The sequence below is a fragment of the Platichthys flesus genome, chromosome 1 (genome assembly GCF_949316205.1).
Source record: "Platichthys flesus chromosome 1, fPlaFle2.1, whole genome shotgun sequence".
Taxonomy (NCBI): Eukaryota; Metazoa; Chordata; class Actinopteri; order Pleuronectiformes; family Pleuronectidae; genus Platichthys; species Platichthys flesus.
The window spans coordinates 7,377,005-7,403,068 of NC_084945.1; the positions used below are offsets into that span (position 1 = coordinate 7,377,005).

Genomic DNA, 26,064 nt, shown 5'->3' on the forward strand with positions numbered 1-26,064 from the left:
TAAAAAAAGTCTGTTTGTTGATTACTTCACTGTTAGGAGCTGGAAACCCCCGTACACGTGACTGACTCAAAGGTTAAAGTTCAACACACTGCCATCATGATGCCTTCGTAATTCCTCGTAAATTCCCATTTCGGTAATTCAAACCCTTTTGAACGGGGATTGTCTACGTATTTGCTCGTTCACTAAATACATCAGTGTAAATGAAAAATGGCAGTTTGTCGATATTTACTAAGAACACATCACGTTTGAAAACAGGACATAAAAAAACAACACATAAAGCTCAGGCTACTTAAATCAACCGAGATTGGTCACACACTGGATAAGCTTTCAACCACTTAAGTAATAATAAAAACAATAATAACATAATAATAATAAACTTTATTTGTATAGCACCTCTTCAAGTAATGCACCTCTTCAAGTAATGCACCTGAAAGTGCTTTTAATACAATACAGATACAAATTAAATCATGTTAAAAATCTAATTCAAATGAGAGAACAGATTTTAAGTGACATAAGAACATGTTAAAATGACCTTTAAATGAAAAGGAAATAAAGAAGGAATGACATATCATTAAATAAGAAAATGCTTTAAAAACAGAAAAGAAAGGAAGTGATAACAACAAATATGAAAGAGCAGGATTACGAGCAGGTGTAACGTTACTAAAGTAAATATACTTGTTTAGTATTGAAAACCTATATAACATTTTACTTTCATTAAAAGTGGTTTAAATTGCAGTTTAGCTTCAGGTCTAGTGGTTTTATGTTTCGCTTCTAGGGAATATCCGGATGTCTCCTCCGGTCCCTGAAGGCAGCAGGCGTCACACAAATGGCGGACGGTGTAAACAACAGCTTCTCGGAGGCCGAGGTGACAAACAACCGATTTTAAGATGAACAACGCGGAGTGCGAGCGGCTGGACAGCCTGGAGGGATGGGTGGCCGTCCGGAGCAACATCTTCGAGGAGACCGAGACCTTCAAACTGGGCTTCATCGTCCAGTGGAGCGTCATCGAGTCCAAGTTCGCCGTCACCTGCCACAACCGGACGCTCCAGCGGCAGCGGCGGAGAGTCCCGGTGTCCGGGGACCATGAGGTGAGCTGGGCCGGACTCTTCTCCGTCAGCGACCTCCGGCACATCCACCAGCACTTCACCTGCGTGGCGGACGTCCTGGGCGCCTGCTTCCCGGACCTGGCCGACTTCGAGGAGGGCAACATCTGGGACCTGCTCCTCCTCAGCAGCCGGAGAAGGTCCGGGGCCGAGGAGGAGGAGGACGACGGCCGGGACTTCGACAGCCCGTGTCGGAAGCTGGAGAAGTATTTCAGCGCCGCCATCGACATCTGCGGCCGGAAAATAGTCCTCGACACGCTGTTCACCCAGGACGAGAAGGACGTGGACGAGTACTTCGAAAACATGCAGGAGTTCAAGAGGAAGACTATGCAGGAGGAGATGTCCCGGGTCAAAGGTCAAGTGCGACAGGTCAGTGGGCCACAGAGGCTTCACAGCTGGAGGACACACATGCAGGGGTCACGTGTGTTTGTATACAGACACACAACTGCTCAATCAGTTATCCTCTAATAACCCACATCACGTTCGTTCTTGTGTTCAGTGTTTATCAAATCTAATCAAATCACAGTTAATGTTATAGTTATAGAACTAGTGATAGTTTTCCTCCTAGGGCTCAACCATCTGTACATGTGCCACATCCTCTGTTCCTAATCCTCATTCATATCAAATATAACAACAATAGTTTCCATTCGGGGGAAGTTGACTGAGTACATGTATACAAGTAAATCTCTTTAAATACTTGTTATACCCTGATCAATATCGACATTATACTAAAGTGTGGAGACCCGAGCCCGGGCCATGTTTATACGATTGAATTTGTCATTTTGAAATAATCCGGTCTGGTCGGTCACGTTGCAAATTTCGATAATCGGGAAAAACAGTAAATCAATAACCACGTGCCTGAGTTATATCGATTATATGCATATCAGAAAACAAACAAAGATACTGATATGTATATGTCAGGCTTTTATCAGCTGATTTTATCACAGCATAGCACAAGTTAATAGAGATATTTGTTTTGTCATTTAAAATGTATAGCATCTTGAACATATATTTCACCTAATCAAAAGCAGAGGGATTTATTTGATTTATTAAAGCTTGTGAAATCTCTGTAAGCTTTTTAAAGTTGCCGTGCAGGAGTAGCACCACACAGTGGTGTTACAAATGTGAAACCAGACTTAACCATGACACAGCAAACTCGTGCTCAACCAGTGCTCACGTCACAATGGGAGGTTGCTCTGTGAACTGAAGTGAACACTAGTCATCAGAAGGAGATTGAATAGAATTAGATATGTGCCTGTGTGGGATCTGGTTCAGTAGTTTTGGGGAATTGAACTGGTTTCCCTTCTTTCTCAGAGTCAGAAACTAATAAGGCCTCAGGAAAAAACTTTTTTTGTATTTGTTGTGTTGTGACTCAATTTCAGACATCAGTATTTGGTTAACTCTGCTTAACTGCTGTGTGTGTCTATATATTCAAATACCACAATCAAAGTTATCAAGAAAAGTTAAACTAAGTAAACAAGGGTTGAGTGAGGAGGTATTTGAGAGGATGCTAGAAGAATCAATTCCTGGAAGTTTGTGTACAGAGCATTAGCAACATATCCACAATCCAATTCAACACACCGACAGTAAAATACATCTTTATTAAGATCATATAATGTTTTTCTTGAGAATGTGACAGAGCAGGTATAGCTGATATTGTCTGTACTGTATGGGCCCGTGGGTCTTTGCATTAACAGGATGAGATCACATGACATATTAACCGACATTACCTCCGCCCGTTCTGCCCTGGGCCCTAGAGCAACACTTTACTCCGTGCACAAGCTGCACACAGCGTCTGAGGTGTGCAGGGGCTTCAAACCCTCTGATTTAACATGGTTTGTTGATGTGAGGAAACAAAATAGTTTGAATTCAGTGGCCGAGTGTCAGAGAAATGATTCCAGTATTAAGTTGTATTGAAACACAAACCTCTGGCTCACCAGTCATCCGTCAGCCCAACATGCTTTTGGAAGTTGTATCGATTGTCATTTTATCTGCTGTTATTGATATGAAAAACAATTCAGTGCAAAGTGTATTTTACCTCCCAGAGTCCTCTGAGATATAAAAAGATCATCTCCAGCAGAGAGAAAGGCTTGAAGCTGTGTGCTCAGAGTGAAACGAGGTAATGGTGTTTTTCATTTTCACAGCTGCTGCAGAGTCACGGCAGCGCCGACAGAATGGTGGCTCTGCTCGACATCTATGACGAAGAGGACGCGGCCTACCAGGACCTGGTCACTGTGGCCACCACCTTCTTCCATTACCTGCTGCAGCCTTTCAGGGACATGAGAGAGCTGGCCTGCCTCTACAAGATGGAGATCCTGGTAAATGCAGCCTTCTATTCACGCTTCTTTGTGGGATGTGATAAATGATGTTGTTTTGAAATCATAATCCTGAATAATTCTCATCAGGCACTCATGACTTATGCAAATACATATTTACAGCCCCTGAACATATTTTAAACTTGTTTAATGCTACAGGATGCCATTTCTTTTTTTTATATGCTCACAGTATACACTGTCTCCCTCTCACATTAACCTCTAACTCGTGCCTTCATCGTCTGTGATAATCTAACAACAGTGACACTCGCAAACGATCCAGGTCTTTTCAGGGGAACCAAGTTGTTGCTACTTGAGCCATTCCTTTTTGGTTGGGCCTAGTTTTCACCGCCCTAAAGAAACGCTGATAATTACTCACTACTTTAGTTCTGTTAAACCTACTCCACACATGCAAATAGAAATAAGTGCCATGTCCAAGTTGGATTTTCAACTAAATCTCACTCTATCATATAATATATGTGTGATAATTTCCCACATAAATCGAGTAAACTCCATCCCCCAATAAAGAAATAATGAGTGGCTTCTGATTGGCTCTCGGAAAGGAACAGAGCTATAAGATCGGACTGCCTGCAAAGAGAAATTCCCATAACTGATGTACACTAGAGATAGATAGATCAGTAGATCACTTCCACTTAAAAAAATCACCAATCAAAGGTCTCTGCAGCTGGAAACAAACCTATAGACACACTCACATGGTGGCTGAGTGATTGATACAGTGTTATAGTTATCAAGTTAAAATTAAATGAAATCAAGTTTGAGATCCTCTCTCCCAGGACGTCAACAAAAACATCTGAAACATTCATGAGAAAAGACGCTGTCTAACATCGATGGAGGCGTGCATCAATGTTTAAAACACGTGTGCATTCAAAGTTTCTGTGCATGTGGGCCAACTATCTGTAAGAAGAGTGCATTAAATCACCGAGTGTAAAGTCGTCCACATATTTGCTCCTGGCAGAAGACTTTGGAGTTTGAGGACTTGGGTCCTAAGAGAATTGCAGCTCTGGAGGCAGAGGCGGAGGAGTGGAGGACCAAAGCAGAAGACGCCGTTGCCTCGATCCAGGACATCACTGTCACCTACTTTGCACAGACTTCAAAGGCACTGGCTGGTACAAGTGGTTTACTTCTCTTATTTGTGTGTGTGGATGAATTATGAATGACTTTCTTTTTGTCATTCCTCGGAGCACAGGAGGAATGAAATGTGGTGGAGGGTCACAAGTTGTGTTGGAGCTGCAGACAGATAACATGTTAATGATATATGTGATCTTATACTCATCTTTTTAAAAAGCCAGAACAAAATACACATTCTTACACCCTTTTTCTACCCAGTAATTTTTTTTTCTTCCCTTATTTATATAAAAATTACCCTAAATTCTTAACTAATTACTGATTATCTGTAGAAGACTAAAGATACCGATTGCCACTGCCTGTGGTTTGTAAGACAATAAACTACTTTGAGGGTTATTCTCTCTTATGCTTCTTCACTTTATCTTCAATTATGGGGAAGTGTAAGTAACTGTGGCTCCAATATGTGTCGTACAAAGCATGTCACTTCAATTTAAGATTAAACTCATCTTACAAGGGTCTTTAATTTAACTACTAGTAACCTTAGGTCTGTGATTTTGTCTGATTGCCGACCTACCTGTCTGACCCTTGTGTCCCCTCATGTGCAGGGATGTTAAAGCAGATGCAGGAGGACAAGTCTCGTTTTGGAGCTGCTGCCTGGGCGTCCGCGGTTCCCCGACTGGAGAAACTACGCTTCCTCTTTGCCAAAGAAACGCTGCAGCACATGAGAGCCACAGAGATGTGCCTCAACCGCAAGAAAGACGGCATCAGAGAAAGGGTGTGTGTGTCTTACATTTTAGTTTTCCTTTTCTTCAACATGAGTTTCTCCTGTGGTGCTGTTGTTAGTCATCGCACTCCAGACCGTTGTGTTGGACGTAGTTGTGGCTGTTCCAGGCTTGAGTTGTCATTCAGGTCTTTTATTTCCAGTGGCAGCGCTGCTCTTGTAGTGGTTGTGAGTCTGACGTGTGCACTTGCCCCAGTGTGTCGCTCACTTGGTATTCCAGCCTGATGTGAATCTCTCGCTTCTGGAGCCTTTTGATCTATTTATAAAGCCTCTCTCCTAAAACACAGAATCCCCTTGATACACCCCCAAAACCTGCATGCATGAATAAGTGAGTGTGTCTGTACTCAGAATGTGCCAGTCATATACATATCTGTGACTACAGGGGTGTATATACTTCTAATGTCAGGATCACAGTATTTTGGGGAAGCTGTAGTGAATGTACTCACTGTCGTAGGGTGTCCTGCTGTGAAGAAAAGAGAAAAACCCTCAGCACCTTCACCTCCACGTGGCTGCATGATTCATCCGATTAAGCGTTTTAAAGAATCAGGTTTCAGGATGCTGCCAGAATCTAACAGCGTGAAATCAGCATGTGCAGCTCACTGACATCTACTGAGTGTTTATGATGAGATCAGTAAACTACACCGACTCAGATTCCTGTAGCTGCAGAGCTCTGTAGCAGAGTTTAGCGCCTGCAGAGGTCACAGCCTTTATGTTTACTGTGTGTGATGATGTTTGTTTGAAATGAGCTGCATACTTGAATAATCCCCAAGGAATCCAATCACTGCAGCTCTTGAGTCATCTTCAAACAGTGTGTGTGTTAATATTTGACCCAACTCAAAGCATTTATGGTCATAACACATGCTTTGAGTGTCGCAGCTCATTAATTACATATTAAACATTAATGCTCTACTTTATAAGTAGCTGTTGCTCATTCCACCAGTGTGAGAATCAACATGCAGAGTTAAGGCTGGTTTGAGATCAAGTTTCAATCATAGACCCTCTGCTTTATATTTCTCAAATTTGGCTTTTTGCGCATTTTCTTTACAACTGATGATATAATAGAATAATCTCTGGTGTAACAGAGATTATTTGAAGGACCACTGTGAAGAATGAGATCTTTAGGTCTCACATTAAAATCTGCCAAACCTGGATATTTATTTGGCTCTGCACCAAATGTCTCACACTCCTAAATATCAGTCCACTTGTCATGTCAGATTTTTGTCATCAAGATCCATGAATTATTCTCTGGGAAATCAGTCAAAACAAACCCTCTCGCAAAGTGTAAACAAATTCTACTGGCAGAAGCAAAGAATGGAAACCAGAAGATAGATCAAAACGTATGAAGGTTTCAATGATGATCAAATGGGTATTCACAGTATGTACATAACAGACTTCCACCTGTAACTTGATATTTTTCTGTTTTTGTGTTGCAGCTGAGCAGCCTGTCCGGAAGAGAGCACCGAGCTGACTCCAGGTCTGCGTCTGACGATGGCCAGCAGCCGGACAGCGTGGACCAGCTGGAGCTGCAGTTCTACGAAACTCAACTAGAACTGTACGACACCAAGTTTGAGATCCTAAAGAATGAGGAGCAGCTGCTGATGGCTCAGATAGACACAGTGCGACGGCAGATCAAAGGTAACACATGTAGCTCACTGCTGAACAGGAGGAGGGAGAAGTCTGAAACTTTACACCTGTAGAGAACTTTTAATCTCTTTAAAAGACGACAACGTCTTTTTGTGATTTTATTGATTTACAATATAGATCAAAGGAATATTGCACCGTGAATCTAAGTGAAATGATAAATATGATCATAAGCACTTAAAAAATAAATAATTTAATTTATGGATGTTCCCTTAGATGTTCCCTTAGGATAATGATATCCTCAAAGTGTAAATCACTTCATCTATACATTACTATTTATGATTCAGGTGGATTTATTTATTTCTGGACCAAAGTACAATCATTTCCTGTTGAAATTAGTCGACATGCATCTCTCTCCTTCACCTCTTACACACATCTCCACTTCCATGACCCGGCAACTGTCTCTAGGAAGTGTGTTGAATTTTTATTGGGTGGACTGCTCCTTTATAAATGCCTGTGTGTTTTTATCTCTTTAAGTTTGTGACTGTTAGCTTCAGTTAAGCAGAAATACTAAACACATCTTGCAGAATAATGCTTCAGTGCAGCAGAGCTGAATCAGCAGCTTTCTGACACAGTGACATGATTCAAAGTTACACAGAGTCATTACAGTAGTGATGCGTCGGATCACATCATGTTCAGGGGCTTTTGTTTGTCTGGTCATGGGTTTTACTATGGGGAAATATTTTGTTGCTGTATATATTTCTCTAATTGCTCCTTATGGGACATATGATGTTTGTGTGCTGTGTTGTGTACATGCTGTGTGTACCTGTGTGTACCTGTCTGTGGTGTGTGTCACTGCAATGAGTGGTGTCGGGTTTATTTCCCAGACTGAAAGCAGGTGCCCTCTACCAGTAAAGGAAAAAAAAAGAGAGGTGAATGAAAGGAGGAGTTTGTGGCATATTTCAAAGTGAGTAATTATTAGTAATTCCATAAATCATCTGCCCCTTGGCCCGGGGTCAGCGTTTCATAAGGGCGTTGAAAACTAGGCCCAGCCTTTGTTTTTGCACAATTTTGCATTTTGATGAAGCAATCAGGCATCTTTAGGGGACTGATATTTAGGAGTTTGTGCAGTTTAGATCCAATACCTTCCTACCTTCCCATAAGCTTTGTATCTTAGTTACCTGCATTCACAGAGATTAGATAAAAGACACTAGTTTCCTCGTTGAGATGTCGTTTCGGGAAGAAAGCTTTTAAGTAACAACAGGAAATAATCGTATATATTTTTATTCCCATTAAGATTCATAAATTATTCCCTTTTAAATCTGAAAACATAAAAAACAGCCTATCTAGCTATGTTTAGGAAAGTGGGAAAAAAATCCTTTGATCCGGTTGTTTATCCAGATCTGAGCCAAATCTTAGTGGCTTCTTTCTTGGCCTGTGTCCCATCCTGCTACCAAGTTCTGTGGAAAACGTTTTAGTAGTTTTTGCCTCATCCTCTTGACAATAAAACCAAGACACAACATGATGAGTGCCGACTTCTGTTTTGTTGTTGTGCCACAACTCCTTGGCTTGGTTGTCTGGCACATGAGTGTAGGTGTTCCATATTTCATGGACAATAAAAACACAGTTTACTTGTACGAGTACCCGTTGAGGAGCTGTCAGAGTGACTGGACTGCATTCGTGTTTCAGAGCTGAAGGAGGAGGTGGTTTACTACGACGTGTGTGAGGATCCAGAGGAGCTGCAGAGCTTGGTCCACACAGGGATCCACCAATCAGACCCACCCGCTGCCACTCCCCTCAAAAGACGCCTACAGACCCTGGAGGCCAAGAGAGGCCACATCTGCGCCCGGCGAGCTTACCTCCGCAACAAGAAGGTACCGACAAGCAGCGCTGACATTCACTCTCTTTTCAGCAGACATTCTCTACCCCATTAAAATCGATTTTTAGTGACATTTTGCTGCTTTTCAAAGGCAAACATATCGATCTGTGAGAAGCAGACAGGAAATAATGGGAAACGTCAATTACAAAATATGGGGCTTTTTTCACCTACTCTTTATCTGCTCTCTGCTCAAATTTCTGATTTCTTTTTTTCTTAAAATATCGGCATGGTTTTATTTTTAGCTTGCAGAGTAATCTAGGAATATTTGACAGTTGTCTGCTCCCTCTCCCGGCTGCTCATTTGTTTGATTAAAAAAACTCGGAAGAATTTCCTGATTTAAAAGCTCCTGCAATCCCATCCAGTAATCCACAGGGAGCAAGAGTCACAGGCCCGGTTATTTAACAATGCTGCAAAAAAAATGAAAACTCTTACTGTAAATTAAAAACAACTCAACTGCGAAGGACGTGGGAACACCTACTAAATTCGAATTCCCTTTTTTATATGAATATTATGTTTATCTTCCTGTGTGTTTTAGGATCAGTGCATGGATGCCCAAGGGCAGAAGCATCACGCGGCCAAGCAGAGCTCCGAAGTCTTCAACCAGCATCATCATGTCCGTCTGGTACGTCACAGGGACGCTGCCGCAAAAAGCTGCAAAATTAACTGTGTCTGGTCTTTTCTCTCCAACACCTCTCACTGTCTCCCTCTGTTGTCTGCAGAAACGAGAGAAGAAGAAAGAGGAGGAGGACAGGAGGAAGACGTGGGTGGACCAGGAGCGAGAGAAGACTCTGAGCAGATTACGATCCTTCAGACAGGTAAAGCTCTCTCATCTTCTCCTGGTCCCCCCCCCTGCAGCTTCTCCTCCTTTTACCCCAGAGGCTCCTGATTTACCCCAGGACAGTCGTTCACCTCATTATTAAAGATATAATTCATATTTATATATTTAATTACACATATTTATAATTTCTGTTTAGCTCTTTGAAGGGAGTCTGATCTGGAGGCTCTGTTTATTTTCTCAGAGATGCTCTTTTTATTTATTTTTTTGCACCAGCTATCTTTAATACATGGATTGATATTAGACACCTAACATTTTGTGAAAGGATTCCTCAAATTTAATGTCAAAGACTTCAGTCATATCATTCTGCTGAAAGAGTCCGGTCAGGTTGACTCTGTCATGTTCATCTTTCTAAGAAACTGAAGGATATTGAAGTCAAGTTGATCAACCAACTAGTGTCTTGATTTAAAACATCCCAGTGGAGCAGCTCGGGAGGATTTACTGTCTCTGCAGCATCATGGTTTTTAATGTTCTTTGTGCACGTTGCCTCTGTCACCTCAGTTCACTTCAGTGACTGTGAGACCTGTTTAAAACATCCGACCGTCTCTACAACCACTTTCTCTGCTCTGTCACCATCTTCTTCCAGAAGCGACATGGCCAGTACATCCTGAAAACTCCTCACTCCAGGATGTCTCCTTCAGATCTCGTCCCGTGTCCCTCCCAGCCGCTTTCCATCATCAGCCTCGGCCCCTCGTCCGAGTTTCCCTCCCTCTCCGTCGGTCCTGAGCCCAGACGCAATCGAGCCTCCAAGAAACGGCAGCAGAAAGACGTGCCCGTCCAAATCTACTGTGCTCCGCCGCCTCCGTCAACAAATATCCCTTCTGCGCCTCCGCCCCCGCCACCTCCTCCACCTCCCCCACCACTGCCCCCTGCCTTCCCTCCTCCTCCAGCCCAGGCTTCTCCTGAGGACACACCGAAGCCTCTCAGCGAAAACGAGGAGCCGCCTTTCCCAGCAAAGAACACGCTCAAGCAAAACATAGGTGAGAGTCAAATGTGTTTGTACATAAAAACTTGATGATGTCAATTTTAAATCCAGATGGTGGAGAATTTGTCAGACTACAGGAAAGAGTGTGTGTGTGTTTGGTGTGTGTGTGTGTGTGTCTTTGTACACGTAGTGTTCTGTCCTAAATTCCCAACTTTACCTGCGGCTGTGGCTGAGGGGTAGAGTGGTCGTCCTCCAACCTGAAGGTCGGCGGTTCGATGTGCTGCAAGTAGATGCACTGTATGAATGTGTGTGTGAATGGGTGAATGTAGAACTGTACTGTAAAGCGCTTTGAGTGCTCATCGAGCCCAGAAAAGCGCTATATAAATACAAATCCATTTACCATTTACCTCAGTGTTTGTCCTGCTGATGCACACACTCGGCTCCAGAGACAAACATACACCATCACTTCATGTTTCTGAGCTTTTGTGAAATGGATGAAGCTTGTTGTTAAAAATAAATAGAGATTCATCACCAGTGAGAACAAGGAGAGTCCTCTGTGCAGGCTGCATCAGCATCGACGTCAAAAGTCAATTCACTTCCATCGCACCTCAAGTGTCTTCTCTCGTTCGCTGTTGTTTTACTACAGGAACAATGGATGAAGTGTTGGCCTCACTGCAGCGTGGACAGACACGGCTTCGAAAAGTCCCTGATCGCAAGACAGCGCCCTCTGCTGATGACCCGAGGAACAGTCTGATGTTGGCCATCCGACACGGCGTCACCCTGAAGAAGGTGAGAACATGGAGCACAGCCCAGACCAAATCTGATAAACCAAACAGACCAATACTGACCAATGTTTGTTTACTGCAAAAACACTATGTTTGGTGAACACGGCAGAGACCCACCAACATGTGACAGGAGTGAAACCTGGATTAACTGGCCCCTTGTCGTGCTGTAGGTGGATCCTGCACGTGCTGAGGCCCCGAGCAGCGGAGACAACGAGCTGGAGCGCAGCATCAAAGCCGCCATGATGAGGATGAAGAATGTAGCAGCCGACTCCGATGAGGACGACAGAGAAGAGGACACACAGAGTATAGAATGGGACAGCTGAGAACACACACACACACACACACACATAAAGACAGACACACTGGCCCTGTTCAGACCTGGTGTTGACATCCGTCCTCACAGATCTGATCACAAGTGGACACACCTGAGATGAAAACACCTCCTGTGATCACTTCCACTTCGCTCTATATGCAAATAAACATATACTTCGTTTCTGCTTACGATTAACAATGTTCTTACTGAGTGAGTTCACAGATGAAGTTTGTGTGTGCTGGTGCAAGAAATAGGTGGAGAGAGAGAAAGAGAGAGAGAGGGAGGGGTTAAATTAATGAACATGCAGCTCTGCTGTGAAGAAAGATTTGATCTGAATCAATAATCATATGATGGTTAGTGTTGATTTTGTGGTGCGTCATCACTGAGAAGTGTAGACATTCATTTGATTTGTTGTGGGACTGTTGCAGGTCAGAGGACGTGATGTGAGTAGTTGGTCCTTCATATGTGGCCCAGGACTGATCTGAGATCTTAAAGCTGAGCACTAGTGATCAGATCAGTCAGGATGTTAATATCAGGTCTGAACTGATGAAGCTCTTCTCTTACTGATTCTGTTGATCCACCTTGTGTCGCGGCCAAATTTTCATCTTTATGAAAACCTCCTGAATTATATTATTATTATTTATGCTCCTGGATAAAGGGGGCGTCGCTTCTTCTGCAACAATGAAGTGAAAACACTGCACTGTGTCATAATCTGGGGGAAGATCTTCTCTCCTGTCTGTAGGAGTGTGTGTGTGTGTTTGTGTGTGTGTGTGGGGGGCTCGTCGTCATTGTGGCGCTTCGCACAAACTGGCGTATTCAAAAGCAACACATTTATTTAGTTATTATCGATGATGTCAGATCATGAATCCGGATCGTTCCGGTCCCTTTAACCCTGATGTCCTGGCTGCGCTCGCATCAGGTCACGTGTTGTGTGTGAACTGAAAGTTTGACTTTTCTTTCAACTTGCTTTTTAATTCTTCTGGCCTGAACACAGATGTCTGTTGAAGTTTTATTTGCATTTGTCTTTTTAAAACCGCTCTGAGATGTTAAAATACGTTTAAAACGGCTTAAACCGGGAGCCAATCAGAATTTAATCTCCCATAAAGCAGTTTGGTTTGCAGAAATCTCAAACTGTGCGAATGAGGTGTTGAGCCTCAACGCTCGTTAAGGAGAAAAACCAGGCGGCGGTGCGGTGTGTGAAATGATTGTGTGTCTCCCGGCGCAGTGTGTGAAGGCCTTTTGTGAGACTGTATCACAGCAGGGGAGGTCTGTGCTGCAGGCAGAGATAAACACACTATCGCCCTCGACTCCACTATCACGAGAACTCAGTCGTCTCTCATCGCTGAGTCTAAACTCATTACTTTGAATGTAATTAAATCCGAACAATTGTTTTGTTGATTTAAACTTTACCACAACAAGGGCTTCGACTGACTGGCTTTGTATCTTTTCTTTGCATTTTATGACTAAACAATAGAAGAGTAATGTTGTGAAGTGATAATTATTTACAGCCCAAATGTCTAAAAGTCTGTTATTGTTTTTCCTTGAGTCTGTTTGATGCACTTATCCCTGTTTTTCTTTTTGTGTAAGAACCGAATGAATGTTTTCAGTTTTATTTCCTTGCAATTTGTACATGATGTTTTATTTCTTCCTCTCTGATGCCAGAACAGATTGAGAGATGATGCTTAGCCATGTTTTTAGTGACAGATACTTCCTCAACAGGTTGTTGACCTTATTGACTTTGAACCTGTGACTTACCGGACCAGGTTCTACTGTATCACCACAGACTGTAAATAAGGATGGACGACGTGACCGCTCCTAAAAGGTGAAGCCAAAAAGTCTCAATCGCCCTCTGGTGGCTGGCTGCAGTATAGGTCATCAACCCCGACTCCGGGTCATGGACTAAACAAAGTCCAAATACACGTCAAAAAATGTTTTTACGGTTTCTGTCATTTACTGTAGTTCTAATCACACTGTTTGTTCAAGTGTTTGTTTTTTTGCTAAGTTTGTTTTTAATGACAGGATGAAATGTTAGGATTGACGATCACACACCAAATGTGGAAGATGTCAGTGTTTGTATTTTAGCTTAATTTCCTGACATCGGGAGGAAGTGGAGACCCGTCGTCCATCTTTTCAAACATCTCTCTGTATCACCCACACGATACAACACTGAACAGTAAACAGCGTTAAATAGGTGAAAGAGGAAATGACAATAATCGCTGCACTTTGATTTGAAGCATGTGATTCTGCAAAGACATGAAACTCCCCCTGCGAGTTGCAGACCGACTCCGGGTGAATGACGGCCGAGGCTGAAACCCACTTGTTCTGCTGAGTTTAAATAATAAACCAAGACACGAAAGATCATGAACTTGAATTTCCTTTTTCATTCATTAACGTGTCGTCTTTGCTGTTCCCTGATCTCCACTGCCCCTGAGCCCTCATCTCTCAGGGGGATGACATGACCCACACTATGACTCACACGTGTCTCCTGCAGTGTCACCTGAGACCTCAGGTCAGACCTTAGCTCAGACCTCAGATCAGACCTTAGCTCAGACCTCAGATTCACTGTGTGTACTTGGAAAACGGAGGAAGATTCGACCGCTCCTGTGTGTGCACACGTCCCCCCTGCTTCTTGTTTGGGGGCGGGGGGGCGGGGATGTAATCACTGGGTAACATCCAGGTGATTCAGACGGAGGACGGTTCATGCACCTTAGGGAAGACACACACACACGTCTCTTTAGACAAACCTGTCGAGCGACAATGTGAAATTCCGCAGTGAGTTACTATGGTAACAGGGAGCCTCGGTGGTAGTGGCCTGCAGTGTCATCTCTCTCTCTCTTTCTCTCTTTCTCTCTTTCTCCCTCTGACACACGTACAGAGCAGCATAGTCTCTTAATGATGTTTCACCAACTCGCCCACTCATCACCAGTCACACAATGAGTGTGGCGGAAAGAAGTAGAGAGAGAGAGAGAGGAAATGCTGCACCGCTGCCATTTGAGCGAGATGAATAATTGATCAAAGCCAGATACAGATTATGCAAATGATCGCTTCACTAATAGTTTTCATTTAATACATTGATAATTTATGATATTTAAAGGAAACACATTGACTTTTCTGTTGTCTGAATACGAGTCAAACAAGACACTGAAAATGTTATATACTGTCACTCTATAATAGAGCCGAGCCCGACCAATCAGGTGATCAATACATATCAGCCAATATGAGACTTTCACCGACGTCACCCTCAGTGTTTAGTGACCAAATTTACACAGATTAGAAAACTATTTACAGAATAAACAATAAGGAAAAGATGAGCGTTTGTTTTTATGTACATTTTTTATTTTCTTTATTTTTGTAGATCAGTCTTAGAAAAGCCTTACTCAAAAGTGATTGACGCATGTACCAATGAATTAATCAACTAATCAAAGAAGCTGGAACCAGAGAATATCCTCAAAATGAATTTCTACTGATTTTCATAATGGATCTGTGATTTTAAAAAGCTGGAACTTTCTGTGTCTCTCGTTTTGTTTGATTTTCACAATAAATGTCTTTGGAATCTGTTGAATTTGGAAAAAACCATCACATTAACCCTGGAGACCTTTTCAATTACAGTTAATTTTCAATCAAACTCACTTAATTGGCCAATTAACCAATAATCAGTCTATAAAGGACATTGATTAATTTCCTTGCGCCACACAGATGGTCCCTGAAAGTGAAAATTACATTCTCATTGTTCTTAGAACGTTGGAGTTGAGGAGTTTCTCCATCCTTCAAACAAGCTCATATCGTCTCATTTGTTTTAATCTTACTAAAACTGATCCGCGTCAGCCTCTGTGATTAAGTCCCACCTCGTTGGCTCTGGTTCTGTGCGTCTCTGTGAGGATTACAGCTATATTTAGTGCTATGCAAATCAACATCAGAGGCGAAGACGTGCGCTGGTGGAGCTTCTGTACTTCAGGCTCGACGGGACGCAGCTCTGGCGCCGCAGGATCATTCCACCTCACTTAGCTTCTCATCCAGGGAAAGAACGCCTGAAGACTGTCACCTTGTCAGGCAGCTTATTTGTCAGCTTGAACAAATTCTCAGTTTCCTACAATAATGATTGGCAGCTAAATGGGGCTTAGAGGAAACCACCCATCTCCTCTCTGCGGAGCTCGTGTCAAACTGTCGCCCGAGACTTGAACTCAAAAGAACCGGAACTACGGCGCTGTGGTTTTATTTCTTCACCAACCGCTGCAGGCTCAGTATATAAATGATTGTTTCAGACACGGGGAATTTTGACCACTGAAATCTCATCAGTCTTATAAAAAGCACAGAGTTGAGAAATCATGTTCCAACATGACCTTGACATTTGACCTCATCAATTAATCTGTGAGTCTTGGAGATTTGTTTGACATGTTACTTGTTAATGAGATAAAAGTTTTTTTACAAGACCCCTGTGACCTTTAAACACCAAAATCAAATCATTCATCTCTGAGTTCATGTGAATGTTTGTACCAGTTCTTGAGATATTGACTGATAAACATTATTCCTAATAAAAAGAAATAACTCACACACACACACAGCAGCATTGTAATTAAACTAGATTTTAACAATTGTCAGTTCTATTGTACAATATTGAACAGGAGTCACAAAAGTGCACAAGAGGCATTGGTTCAGAAAGGAAGGATCATACGTTGTGTCATCCGGGTTCTGGTGAGTTAGGAACAGTAAAGTCAAACAGAGAGAAATAAGCAAAAAGTCCCTTTGTAAATATCTCAGAAACAAACAAAAACATCATAGTATTACCCAGTATTAAATATGTCACCACAACTTGTGCTTTTGATCTCAAACGCAACGTGTTTCAAGATGAACGTCCCAGAAGCAGCTGTGACTCTCGACCCCTCCACTGTGAAAACCTCTGGATCCTGACAGTTTGGTGTGTTTCACATAATATTGTACATGTGTGGAGATTAAGGTGACGCTGATTTACTTGGTTTGTTTTAGAAACACTAGTTGCAGAGAGGCACCAAAAATAAATAAATACGTAAAACAAAAACCTCGACAGGGTTTTAGTGAAAAGCCCCCACGCCGTCTAAGTGTTCACCCAGTCCACACCACCAAGTCCCCTCACCCAGATATAACCACCACCATAACCATAACCAGTGTGTAGGAAGCACATCAACAACCTTGGAGACAAAGACCTTTGCTCTACAAACTGACAACAATACACCTGCACACACAAAGTCATTTGAACACTACACTACACTCACAGCAGGACGGGGATCCTGAAACTACAGAGATTTCCCTCTTTATGAAAACATGATGGATTCCTGCTGCTCAGACCAGAGTTTTGTGCAAACTCCTGTTTTGTCGTTTGACTTCATTAATGAACGGATTAACGTCCATTAACGTCCTCGGGGTGGGGGGGCACATCTGCCTGCAGTTTTCATCTCTTCATAGTCGTGAGGTTTGGTTTCCCTCACATGAATCATAAAGTTATTATTATGGTGATGGTCATCACTTTGGCCATTTCTCCTCGCCAGGCGGATCTACACTCACCTGGAGGCACTTTGTGTCACGGCCATTGTGTATTTATATATTTATATATATATTTATATATGTGCATATCATCTCCCGAGTACAATTTGTCTTCCAACACACCTGAGATAGACGAGAGGCAACAGACAGTCTGTAGAAAGATTCCATGTCAAATTCTCTGGGGGGGGGGGCACAGGGATTAATACCAATTATTACACCAGTGACACTGAACACAGTCATGTTTTAGCCCTTTAAGTCCCCTCTGCTGCCCTAAGAGTCGAAGAACCCTCCACCAGCTTCTTAAAGCCAAACCCCCCCCCCCCCCAAAGAAACAGATAAGTAAGTGAGACTCTTGATTGAGTTTCTGCCAGCACACAAAATGGAGCCATTTGTTGGAGCAAGCCGGCCCCCCTCCTTCCACTCGGCCAGTCTCTCTCTCACATGGGAGTGTTTATAAGAAGCCAAAGCTGATAGCGTCTGAGTGGACGTCACCTTTTGGGGGGGGTGGGGGGGAGGTGCCACATAGTTTCTGGCCTGAAGACGTACTGTAGTGACTCATTCGTACCTGACCTCTGACCCTTTCAGCTCCGTGCCACATTTTCTCAATTATCGACGCCGAGCTTGGAGAGCCCCTGCCGGACCTCGTGCAGCTCGTCGATCTTTCCGTCCAGAATGTCCATGAACTTCTTCAGCTCGCCCTTCATGTTGCCCTGCTTCTGTCGACTGTCGTCTATGTCCAGCTGCAGACCCTCTATCCGGCCCTCCAGCTCCTTGTTCCTCGTCTCTGCAGCCTGCGGACACACATTGGGGGGGAGGAAAGTGATTACAGGGCACAAAATAAATCAAATGGTGGTTTCAGGAATATTAAAATCGACATCTTGTAGAACAGCTAAGATCTTTTGCCTTGATCTCAGCAGGGATGCCAAAAGAAAGAAAGTACTCTTTTACCAAAAGCTTCTCACAAACAAAATGATTTATGCATTTCACTTCGTTTAAGCATTTCGATAAAAAAAATGATCAAGTTCTTTCAAAGTGCAGCAAGAAAATAAAATGTCAAGCGAGGAATGATATTTTTTCATGTGTGTGTGTGTGGGGGGGCGGTAAAGAAACATATCCAGACTTGCAGGCGACACAAGTGACACGTTAATACCAAAGATGCCACGGTAGGGAGGGGTTTAAAATAGGAGTGCTAAAAAGGTGTTGTGCCTGCGTGACTGTGTCGTCCAGCTGACGTCGGAAACCTGAGCTCCACATGTGCCGTCGTCTCTAAATAGAGGAGAGCGGGCACCACCAGCTGAGGTGGGGGGGGGGGTCGATGTTGTTCAAAAGCTCTAACTGCAGGAAAAACTGTCATTAAAACTATTTTCTTAACTTCTAACTTTAAATAACGACCTGTTAAACAGACTCTGGGTCAGTTTTGGTGTCGGGCCTCTTCACATTGTCAGATATCCTGTTCTCTGTGCTTCTCCTCAGCTCAGACAGCTGGTTGCATAAACTCCTGCTGCAGCCGGTTCTGTTCACGCTGTCATTCATCCGAGCTTTGAGAAGCACAAGAACTTCAGGCATGCCACTGTTGGTTTTATAACCCCCCCCCCCCCCCCCCCCGCTCGCCCTGCCCAGCTTGAAAGGCAGCACATGCATGACAGCTCGGATGATACCATCTTGCTCTGAGTCAGTCAGAACGGGGCGAGATGAGCGTCACTGTCGATGCACCTCATGACAGACTTGGCTCTAATGGGGTGCACAGTCATTCGCTGGGATTGGCACTTGTGTGGTTTCACTGAAACGTTACACAATGAGGAATCATCCTTGAAGAACGGGAGCTCTTTGTTACGGGGGAGCTGGGAGGAGATGGGCGGGAATCCATCGTGTTCAAGGATTCTTGGCATCAATAGATTCTCACGCCCACGTTAACGTCACAGACATATCTCATACACCTAAAGTCAAACTTTGAGACTTATTCACTGGAGCCATCGGCAAAGCAAAACAAACTTAAGATGTTTTTTTTCAGCGTCAGCAAAACAGATAAAATCTGTGTCGCTCGAAACCTAATAAGCCGCGACAGAGATGTAGTATCTCTGCATCACGAGGAAATGAAACCCTTTTCACAGAGGCAATAATCCACTCAGCATTGTACAGGGGTGGACCTTTACTAATAGATACAGTCACCACAATGTGCGTTAGTGAGACACGTGATAGGAATGTTGTATCACCAGCCCCCGGGCACAGCCATGAAAAGGAACACTGGCTCTACCTTCATGTGACAGTGGTGTCATCACGTCCTCCTGCGGGCTCTAGGCTCCGGGTCTGTTCCGCTCTGTGCTTTAATGCTCTGCTGTGGATCTCACCAGAGAGAAATGTGGATTGTCTGCGTGCTTTGAACATACCTGCAGTTTCTCAGTGATGCTCTCGCACTCTGCCATGAGCTGAGGGATGATCTCTGCCTGCTTCCTCAGGTTCTCCAGCTCCTGTTCCGAAAAACACAACATGACAAATCACATCCGATCGTTCTTTCCAAAACTGACAAATTGATCAACTGAATCAGAAATTTCTCAGAATCTGGATTTTTTTATAAAACAAGCATGTTTAGGGAACTGACATCTGTGAGTGTGTGATATTCGGTGCAGTTTGATTGAATATGAGGGGACTGAGGGGACTGTGTTGCCTTGACGTAGATATGGGCTAATGATAAAGTAAGTATGGGCCAATGAAAATGAAGGAAAACAAAAGACAAAAACCAAAGTGAATATAAAGCCTCAACTCTTTTTCTGTTGCCCAAACCAAAAGCAGCAGTAAAAGCAGTGTAATACCGTGTAATAATGAGCCAAATCTTCGGGGTCACCTGCAGCAGCTTCGTTCTGCGAGTTCATGGCCGGCTGGGTCACGTTTTTTAAATCTGGGGGAGTTGTGTCCGTGTGCGTTTCGAGAAGAGGCTGAGTCACTCGACAGACAAGCCTCTGTGGACCACGGTCGTATCAGTGCTCTGCTAACAATGAGACTTCCTGCTGCACCCCCCCTCCGGTCAGCGCTCACAGCTTCGTGGCTGATACTCTGTGGAGACTCAGCAGCCCCCAGAAGGACGCGATTCTTTGCGTTTAGTCTTTTTCAATTAGCTGCAGCTCTTTGAACCACTTCCCTCCTGGTGTTCGGTAATAAACAAACAACCGCTCTCGAAAGAAAAGATTTATCAGTTCTATTAATAATCCAGCCGCCAACTGGTTAATACGACTCTCTAACACATTAGTTACCTCAGGGAATCTGAACTGGTAATAATGATAAATATCTTTAAAACACTGTGACAAGCACTGATAGATTCAAATTAAGTGAAAACCTATTTGAGGATCGATTGATCACTTGATTTATTTATCATGTATAAAGTTGTATCTTGTTCCTGCTCCTGCGGGGGATGAACTGTTCATGTGTGTTTCAGTGGGATTCTAATTCCCAGCGAACAAAATGAATAAGAGCTTCAATGATTAGTCAATCAAGAAAAGCTGCCACACATCAGATGTCCCCTCAAGCTTTGGGAAACTGTCATAGTCTCTCAATTGAGCATCTCATTAATAATACAAAGAAAAGCTGGAATAGCTGCAGAAAGGCTGTCGGATTTTGGTTTTATCAAGATGTTTCCTCAGAAACTGGGAAACTCTCCAAAACTCCTATCTTGTAATGTTAAGGAAAGCCATAAAAACAACAACCAGAATCTGCTAATTTAACTGGACAACAATATAGAAAACATGTGATCAAAGTTGAAAATACATATAGTTTAACTATTAAACATTAACTGATACATGTTTCCTTTAGTTTTTAAAATGGTATTTGATATGTTTTGTTGCTTCACACGTGACTGACTGTGTCTCTTTCATGGCAGTGATAGCGATACAGTCACTATGGAAAAGGCAGCGGGACTCTCAGAGATTGGCCAACATCTGTCCTACTGATTAGGCTGCAGACAGAAACTGCTTTTTAACCAGCAAGTAGCAAAGGTCAAAGGAGTGCGTGGCCATGCAGAGCTCGTCCTCATTAGAAAGAACTGCATCACTGGACTCCGGTGAGCCCACAGTCGGCTAGTTTGGATTATAGATGCTTGATGCAGGGGACATAAGGCGATGCAGCTAATAGTGTTCAGGCCCAAATTCCCCGCTGATATAACAAAATTCAAAGTCAGTGCATGAATTTTACAGTTTGACTATATTTAGAGTGAAGTTCATTGCAACCGAAACGGGACAAATATCAAGAAAATCACCGACAAAATAAGAAGCACAGGGAAAAAAGTAAACAGCAGGTGAGTATAGAAGGTCTGAGTGGTGTTCAGTAGCCAAAACAACAAGACCGATCCATATAAAAACCAAGCTACCACAAAAAACCTCTCACTTCCTACTGAGGTGTTATCACCTCCTGAGGCAGAGCAGCGCTACTTGAGAAGCAGAAGTGAAGAGAAATATGGAGAAAGTGAATTTGAGACATCGGGGGGGGGGGGGGGGGGGGGTGAAGGGGCCAGAGAGCTGAACCTGACATTTCTATGATGAAGGAGACTGAGTGGATTATTTTAGTTAATGTACCACTTCCATTATTTAAAACAAGCTACACACACACACTGTTGTTTGAAGATAACTGTGACTCCTCACCTGCTCTTTGTCCTGGAGCTCCGCCTCCAGCTCCTGCACTCGTACACCCAGTTGGGCGTTTTGCTGCTTCTCCTGATTGGCTTCGTTACACTGGGATTCTAGTACAGCGATCTGAGCACATTGGAATAAAGACACAGAGACAATATTTAAAAATGTCAGTCATTCATATGTATCGCAAGGTCCTGGATAATCTACAGCGAGAGCTCAACGCACTTCAATTTAATAAAACATGTAAAATAGAGAAAACATCTCAAAATCAAATACAACACAATACTACCAACACAAAAAAATACCCCTCAACAAAAACAAATACTCTCAAATAAATATACACAACAAAGGTGTGTTCTGAAAACACTTCTATTGTGTTGTATGTGATCTCTCCATTTACATGTGGTTTATTATGTTGCTGTGTGTTGAGCTCTCGGGGCCAGAGATATAATCTCTATCTTATGAGTGGTGTCATCTTGCAAATTGACAATAAGAAAAGAAAGAAAAAGGCCAGTTACAAAACGGTGAGAATCTTTGCAGCACCAATCCAGCTGCAGAAACAACCCACATTGATTATGAAACTAAAATGATTCTATTTATAGTGAACGTGCAGCTGAGACTCTGGTGCAGGAACCACAAGCTTAAAAGATGAACAGCAGTCTTTGCACAAACTTGCATGAGACACATCAAAATTTGATGAGCGATTAATCGTCCCACTATACACAGGCTTTGAGTGATTAGCCTCACTAACTGTGTGTGGTGTAGGTTCGTCCTTTTTGTAAAAGAGACAACCGTGTTTCTACCCTGTCACCTTCTCCACCTGCAGGATCGATGGGGCTGTGTACGTCATTTGATTTCCCTGAGGGACTGCATGACTGTACCTTTTCCCTGAGCGTGTCGCTCTCCTCCTTGCAGGTACTGAGTTGTTTCTTCCAGCTCTCCACATTAGCCGAAGACTCCTGGAGTGCGTCCACCAGCCTGGCATTATTCTCTCTCAAAGTCTGCAGCTCTGTTTCCCACTTTTTGGCGTTGGTGTTGCTGTCAGAAACAGAGAGATCCAGATGGAGGGTTATTAATGGAAGCAAAATGTAGATAGGTTAGTGCTGTAGCGCCTGCAGCCTGTGCCCACTGACGTGACACATAATGCAACAAACTCCTCACAGTCATAACTATTTAATTAGATGTGATGTACATCACACAGTCAAGACAGATTTAGACTATTGAAGAGGAAATGAGTGAGAAATGTCTCAAAGGTCTAATGAGTCACTGCGCTGATAACTCAGAGTTTGTTGTCTTTTCAGACAACAGAGTTTGTTTCTGTCTTATCAGTATAGCTGGAGAGGTCTTGATGTATATTTAGCATGCATCACTGGCCCCCCTTCCTTATGCATGGCTGAGTTGAAGTGAGCTACTCTCCATCAAATGTGAACGGACAAGCACAGCAGCATTCTGCAGCGCTCTGCTGTTTCACTGCTGGGACAGAAGTCCACGAAAGAAAATCCCACAGCCTTGTGAAGGCAAGAAAAAAGGTCCAGCGACACCAGAGCAGTGATGGAGCGAACTAGGTTTCACAAGCTCAACCACTGAAGTTAGATATATGGCTGGGAATATATATAGGGTTTTGAATTATGTGGTTTTACAAGCATTTACATTATTTTTTATAAATGTGAACCTCCACCAAATGAGGTAGATTCGTAAGAATGGCCAGGAAACGAGGTGAAATTATAGATGTTATTGTATAGTAAGCACACACACACAAATATCAATTTCTATATGAAGAGAAAACATTAACAACACAAAAATAAACAACTATTTGAATAAGACAATCAGGAAATAAGAGAAGAGAAACCAACTGACCAAGTATAAATCTATTAAACATTTGCAATTGAAAACCTCAATCTCCATATAGGTTAAACTGTTTACATAATCTTAATACATTGAAGGAAATGAAATATACTAGTACAGTATAACATAAGATCAGCTCCTATAATCTAAGCAGAATTGACTGAAAACTACTTGTGTGTAGAATAGCCCACACCACTCAAGCAGATGGTCATTCAATTTTAATTTTCTTCTCTGTGGAATTTCTGCTAATTGGTCTTTGGCCTTTCATCCCATCTGGATCAAATCCGCCAGTTTCTGCTTTCCAGTTCTAATTTTGGCAAAATGTACTCTCTGCAGTTTTCCTTTACTGTGAGGCCCTGGGGTAGTCTTAATCTGAAACTACCGGGCCTCCAGAACCTTGACTAGCTCCCTGTCACTCATTGCATCCAATTCAAAATCCTCCTTCTCCTCGTCCCCAATAGCCAATCAATAGATACGAGGCACCTTCAGGATTAATACACTTGATTTTGTACTGTTTGGATGACTCAGTGAATTTGGATGACTCAGTGAATTTAACAATATGCATGTAAATGTGAAATTACTGAACCACATGCTTCAATAAAACCTGTGTCAAGCAGATACTTTTAGATCCCTGACATTTCCTCAGTAATTGTGATTATGGCCCCAGGATAAAAAACAATTCATGTGGATTTCATTTGAATCCATCAGAGCTTTGTGACTGGGTAAGAGTCATACAGTCAGTTCTCACAATCACAGTGCAGAGTTGGTGGTTGGTTCACGGTCTCCATTCTGCTTCACTTTAAATAACCACATTCTCAACACCTATTTTCTCTTTCTGCTGCACAGACAAAGTTCCAATCGTTACCTGCAAACTAAAGTGCGTGCATGTTTTAATTAATTTGGCTGTTTTCCATGAAGTGCGGCCTTACCTCTGCTCTACTGCACTCTTCAGCTGATCGTTCTCGGTCTGCAGCACGGCGTCCTCTGGACCCACATGAAAGAATTTCTCATCATCTGTCCCGTTGATGCTGGACGCCTGGTTGGAGGAGGGCGTGTCAGGGCCAGACTCCTGCAGAAAGACAGTGGGTGACGCTTGTTATGTCATAGGTTTTGATTGAAGCTCACCTGGAGCCTTCTGAAAGGTCTGAGGCGCTCTGGCTTTTGAGTGTTACGCTTCTCTCAGTGAATCACTGTCAACAACCTAGACATGTCAGCTATGACAGCAAAGTGGTGATGGAAAACTGTTGCCAGTATTTATCGTGTCATATGGCCCAACAGCTTTGTGTGTCTCAGAGCTGAGTCGGATTCCTGCCATCTGAGGTCAGCGCAGGGCGAGAGCCAAATCCTGAGCCGCGACTTCTGGTTCGACCTTGAGTCAATGCTGTTCACTTACTGACAGAGTTAAACATCACACATTGTTGATGTAGAACTGAGAAACTCATAGATCTATTATCAATCACATAAATATAAACCCTGCTTGCTTTCTTATCTTAATTGCTGTGTTGCCTGTCAGATACTAAGGATGACATAGGACTTTCATTACTGCAATGTTTCCACCCTCGTCCATATGTGTTGTTTTTAAAGCTAGATTACACAAAAACGACTGCACGATTACTATGAAACTTGGTGAAAGGATGTGGTATGCAAGACTGTACATGGATTATGATGGAATAAACATTTTTTTATATAGATTTAGTACTTTATTTAAGGGAACTGTTGGGCCTTGGCGGAGGCATGCGCTTTTCTGAAGACCATTCTAGTTCATGATGGTTTCTAAAGACTTTGAAGTCTTTAGTGCTTGTAAAGGAAAGTTTATCGAACTGCAGTGCAGCCATTTACATCTCCGTAGATGACCACGGCCGCTGTAGAGGAAGAGTTGGACAGTAAAAGAGTTATACTCAATCAAATCTTCAGACAGCAGAGAGATGGGATTTACCTGGGAGTGATTACTCAGCGTGTCCACCTTCTCTTGAGATTTATCCCTCGCCAGCTTGGCCGCTTCTTTTACCTCCTGGAACTTCTCAGCAAACTGGAAATATCAGACAGAGCTTTGATCGTGAGTTACAGAACAAGCAGATGTGTCAAAGAAATAATTGGCGCCGTATAGTGACAGTGAGGATTTGAGAATAATTTTTCTGATGGCATCTATTCTGCATCCGATGTTCAGTTAATAACCAACTGCGCACTGTCACGCTTGAGTTTCAGTAGCAGAACATAAATCAGCTCGTCTCTGAGCGATGGGACTTTATGTCCTGCAGCAGGAGCGTCTCCTCTCACCTTGCTCAGCTGCTGCTCAGAGGCGAAGCCCAGTCCAAACACCGTGTTGGCCCGACTGTCGGCCCATTGGCCAAACTTCTGCGATGTCTTGGTGAACGTCATGTTGGGTGTGATGGTGCTGTTGATGATCACCTGTTTAAAAGACGACAAATTCATTATGATCATTAATTTCAAGTCACGCTGGTAATCAACACACTTGCGTAAGGGTC

General features: G+C 43.0%; 2 protein-coding genes across 3 annotated transcripts in view; one reads left to right on the plus strand and one right to left on the minus strand.

Annotated features, from left to right (window-relative positions):
• The first annotated feature begins 820 nt into the window (after nucleotides 1-820).
• On the plus strand, nucleotides 821-13,961 carry LOC133973318 (WASP homolog-associated protein with actin, membranes and microtubules). The gene is made up of 11 exons (XM_062411124.1): nucleotides 821-1,472; nucleotides 3,248-3,421; nucleotides 4,392-4,542; nucleotides 5,107-5,276; nucleotides 6,716-6,917; nucleotides 8,553-8,737; nucleotides 9,278-9,364; nucleotides 9,462-9,557; nucleotides 10,164-10,557; nucleotides 11,149-11,291; nucleotides 11,458-13,961. The coding sequence occupies exons 1-11, from the start codon at nucleotides 888-890 to the stop codon at nucleotides 11,608-11,610; spliced, it is 2,340 nt and encodes a 779-aa protein (XP_062267108.1). The 5' UTR covers nucleotides 821-887; the 3' UTR covers nucleotides 11,611-13,961.
• Nucleotides 13,962-16,167: 2,206 nt separating this feature from the next.
• Nucleotides 16,168-26,064, minus strand: part of homer2 (homer scaffold protein 2) — a 35,705-nt gene continuing 25,808 nt past the window's right edge. For both annotated transcript variants that reach the window (XM_062411253.1, XM_062411337.1), the window contains exons 3-9: nucleotides 25,856-25,987; nucleotides 25,515-25,607; nucleotides 24,508-24,647; nucleotides 22,615-22,771; nucleotides 21,746-21,856; nucleotides 19,505-19,585; nucleotides 16,168-17,908 (exon numbers count right to left, since the gene is read on the minus strand). In XM_062411253.1, coding sequence (XP_062267237.1) covers nucleotides 17,720-17,908; nucleotides 19,505-19,585; nucleotides 21,746-21,856; nucleotides 22,615-22,771; nucleotides 24,508-24,647; nucleotides 25,515-25,607; nucleotides 25,856-25,987 — 903 coding nt within the window. In that variant the 3' untranslated portion in view covers nucleotides 16,168-17,719. The remainder of the gene's footprint in view (nucleotides 17,909-19,504; nucleotides 19,586-21,745; nucleotides 21,857-22,614; nucleotides 22,772-24,507; nucleotides 24,648-25,514; nucleotides 25,608-25,855; nucleotides 25,988-26,064) is intronic.